Source organism: Condylura cristata, unplaced genomic scaffold, assembly GCF_000260355.1.
Source record: "Condylura cristata isolate star-nosed mole 26May11 unplaced genomic scaffold, ConCri1.0 scaffold00002, whole genome shotgun sequence".
NCBI classification, from domain to species: domain Eukaryota; kingdom Metazoa; phylum Chordata; class Mammalia; order Eulipotyphla; family Talpidae; genus Condylura; species Condylura cristata.
Genome location: NW_004567103.1, coordinates 24,483,405 through 24,486,607, shown reverse-complemented (window position 1 = coordinate 24,486,607; position 3,203 = coordinate 24,483,405). Strand labels below are relative to the sequence as shown.

Sequence of the window (3,203 nt, the reverse complement as noted above, 5' to 3'; positions counted from 1 at the left end):
TTTCATTTATGCATCTGAGAGCTGGATGTAAGCCAGAAGTGTAATGGATAATTCACCAGAGCCAAGGAAGGAACAGAACAGGCAGATTGACTAAAATACACTTCTGAGAGGAACAGCAGGGGTGTCAGGAGAGGTCTGCCTCTCCTTGCAGGTCACCTCCCTGGCTGGGGGTCCGGCTTGTGCTGCAGTGGCTGCCAATAGCTTCATAATGTTGCACCTTAACACTTTGTGCCACCAAGGAAGGCCCTACGTTTTCTTTAAGAATTTATACTGAATTTTCCTTGTATATGTACTAATTATTTTGTTCTTAAGCATGATATATATTCAGTTTTGCTTGTCTGTCATTTGCATTTGATGAAGTAGAACTGTTGACTTATGAGTTAGCAGCAATGAGTATGTGCAGAAGAAAATTTATCCTGTTGGGTATATGAAAATTTAAATAGTATTTTTAAAGATTTGTGTATGTGTGTAATGTAGACATTCACATGTATATATTTGGAAGTGCTTTTTCATCTGGAAGTGCTTTTTCATCTGTATGAGAAAGGCCTAAGGCTCAAAATAACACTTTTCATTTCATTTTACCTTCTCTTATAAGTAAAATAGTCTGGTATATCGCCTTTTTTTTTTTTTTTTCTTATGTATGCAAGAGCTGGGGTATAGGCCAGAGATGCTGGGGAGTGAGATTTACCAGAGACAGAGTTGGGAGCAGAGCAGGCAGATTGACTGAAATACACTGCTGAGGGGAGACAGGAGAGGTCTGTTGCACCATGTGGGTCAGCTTACTGATCAGGATTGAACTCTTGCTTCAATGGCTGTAATAGCTTTATAATATTGAGACTAAGCCCCTTGCTCCACCAGGGAGGCCCCTCTTGCCTTTTGTTTTGTTTTGTTTTGTTTAAGAAGTGAATAAAAGCTTCTTATAACAACAAACAAGGACAAAACTGGCTAGTAAGTTAAATTGTATTTATCTCTTTGGACATTTGGTTCATAGATAAGCCTACTTCCAGGAAATGTATTCATAGAAATTTTGACTTAACACCGATAGTATTAAGTGTTCTTCCCACAAACACACTAGAAACTGCTGTTTGTGAACTGAGAAATTGTATCTTTGTTAAAGCTTTTTTAAAATATTTAAATGATTTCAGAGGAACTTATGTTTATTTAAAACAAATATGCTTGTTCTTATAGGAAAAGCTGAATCTCAGTTGTATCCACAGTCCTGTTGTCAATGAACTTATGAGAGGAATACGTTCACAGATGGACGGATTAATACCTGGGGTAGAACCACGAGAAATGGCTGCAATGTGTCTTGGATTGGCACACAGGTGAGATTTACTGGACAATAAAGTCAACTTTTATTTAACAAGTAATAATACAGTACTATTCTAAGGATGTTACGAATAATTAACTTAACCATATAGCATCTTTTTTAGGAAATTAGTATCCATGTTTTAGAAATGAGGGTACTTAAAGCCAAAGTCAGTACATCTGGTAACTTACAGAACCAGAATTTTGAACCCAGGCAGTATGCCTTTGTTGTCTGAATGCTAAACCACATCATAGGCATACTCTATATGCTGGTGTTAGAGCTCATCATTCTTGAGAATTTTTTTTTAATTTCTGCTAAGTCACTGTCTTATGATGCTAACTCCTCAAATTTTCCCGTCTATTGTGTGTGTTTGTATGTATTGCTTGTCTTACTCTAGTTTTTAACTGCATTTTATGTAACAGGGAGGAGAATCATATCATGCTTAATTCCCACACAACATGCATTTCTGGGCCTCCCTGGTGGTCTAGGGCTGAAATTTCAGCACTACCAGCCTACCACATGGCACAGCAGACCTTTCCTGTCTCGTGCACTGCTCCCCTTAGCAGTGTATATCAGAAGAACTGTATGTTCTCCCAACTCTAAGCTCAGATAAGTACAAACACATGCACACACCCCGCCTACATCCTCTGGCCTACACCAAACCCATGCCTATACAAAATAAACAAATCTTTTTAAAGGAAGGAACAGGCATTTCTGCTGCATTGTACTTGGCATTCAGGGAAATTATACTAACATAACATTTGTGTAGAGAAAATAGGATTAATGTGTAGATGACCCAAAACCTGTTCAGCTTTGTAACCAAAGCATTATCAAAACCAGGGAACACTAAAACTTAATACTATCGTTTTAAAAAACACAATCACTTTATATTAAACACTAGTAAAGAACTAATTGAATTAAAATTTAATGTTGTGACTAATTAGCACTGTATATAGTAGTTCTCGAGAAAAATGAACTATTCGAGTATTGAGGACATTTGATGGTGACTGGAGACATTTTGATTGTTACATTTGAGATTGGAGGTACCAGAGCCATATGTCAATAGTGCCAAATTAATAGTGCTTTAATAGGGCCTCCCTTGTGGTGCAGGTGTTAAGATCTGAATGCTGTTGCCAGCCATTGCAACATGAGTTTGATCCCCCACCAGGGAGTTAACACACATGGCGCAGCAGACCTCTCCTGTCTCCTGCTGCTCCCCTCAGCAGTGTTTTTCAATAGTCCCCACCACTCTTGTCTCTGGTGAATTCTCTCACCCCCTACACCTCTGCCTATATCCCAGTTCTTATATGAATAAATAAATAAAAATAAATCTTTATTAAAAAGTAATGCTATTGGGACTATGGTGGTGGCACATGGGTGAATTGGTGATGGGAAGTCTATGGGGATTCCAGCTGAGACAGAAAAAAAAAAAAACAGGTAGTGCTTTAATATGTAATATTGTTCCTTCATGGCTTTCTGTTTTTAGATATTTGACTATTACATACTTTTTCTGCCTTCTGGGATAAAGTATAATAGGCTTCCAAAATCATGTGAACCAATATGACTTGATTATCCTTTTTGTATTCATAAATTAATACATGTTCCAGAAATTATTAATAGAGTATAGAAGGACAGAAATATTGTCTTCCTATTAAAACTGTCCTTTCTTGCTATAGTATTCCTGTTCAACTATTTTTTTTAAAAGATTTATTTATTTATGCATACAGAACTGGGGTACAGGCCAGAGGTATAGGGGTGGTAATAGTATTCACCAGAAACAGTGAGGAGAATGGGCAGACAGATTGACGGATTACACTGCTAAAGGGAGCAGCAGGCAAGACAGGAGAGTTCAGCTGCGCCATGTGGGTCACTTCTGGGGCCAGGAATCAAACTT

At 37.9% G+C, this 3,203-nt stretch overlaps 1 protein-coding gene across 1 annotated transcript in view; it reads left to right on the top strand.

The window, feature by feature from the left end:
* Window positions 1–3,203, top strand: part of NOP58 (NOP58 ribonucleoprotein) — a 26,758-nt gene that overhangs the window by 10,142 nt on the left and 13,413 nt on the right. The window contains exon 5 of the mRNA XM_004674824.2: window positions 1,189–1,325. Within this exon, the coding sequence (XP_004674881.1) occupies window positions 1,189–1,325 (137 nt within the window). The remainder of the gene's footprint in view (window positions 1–1,188; window positions 1,326–3,203) is intronic.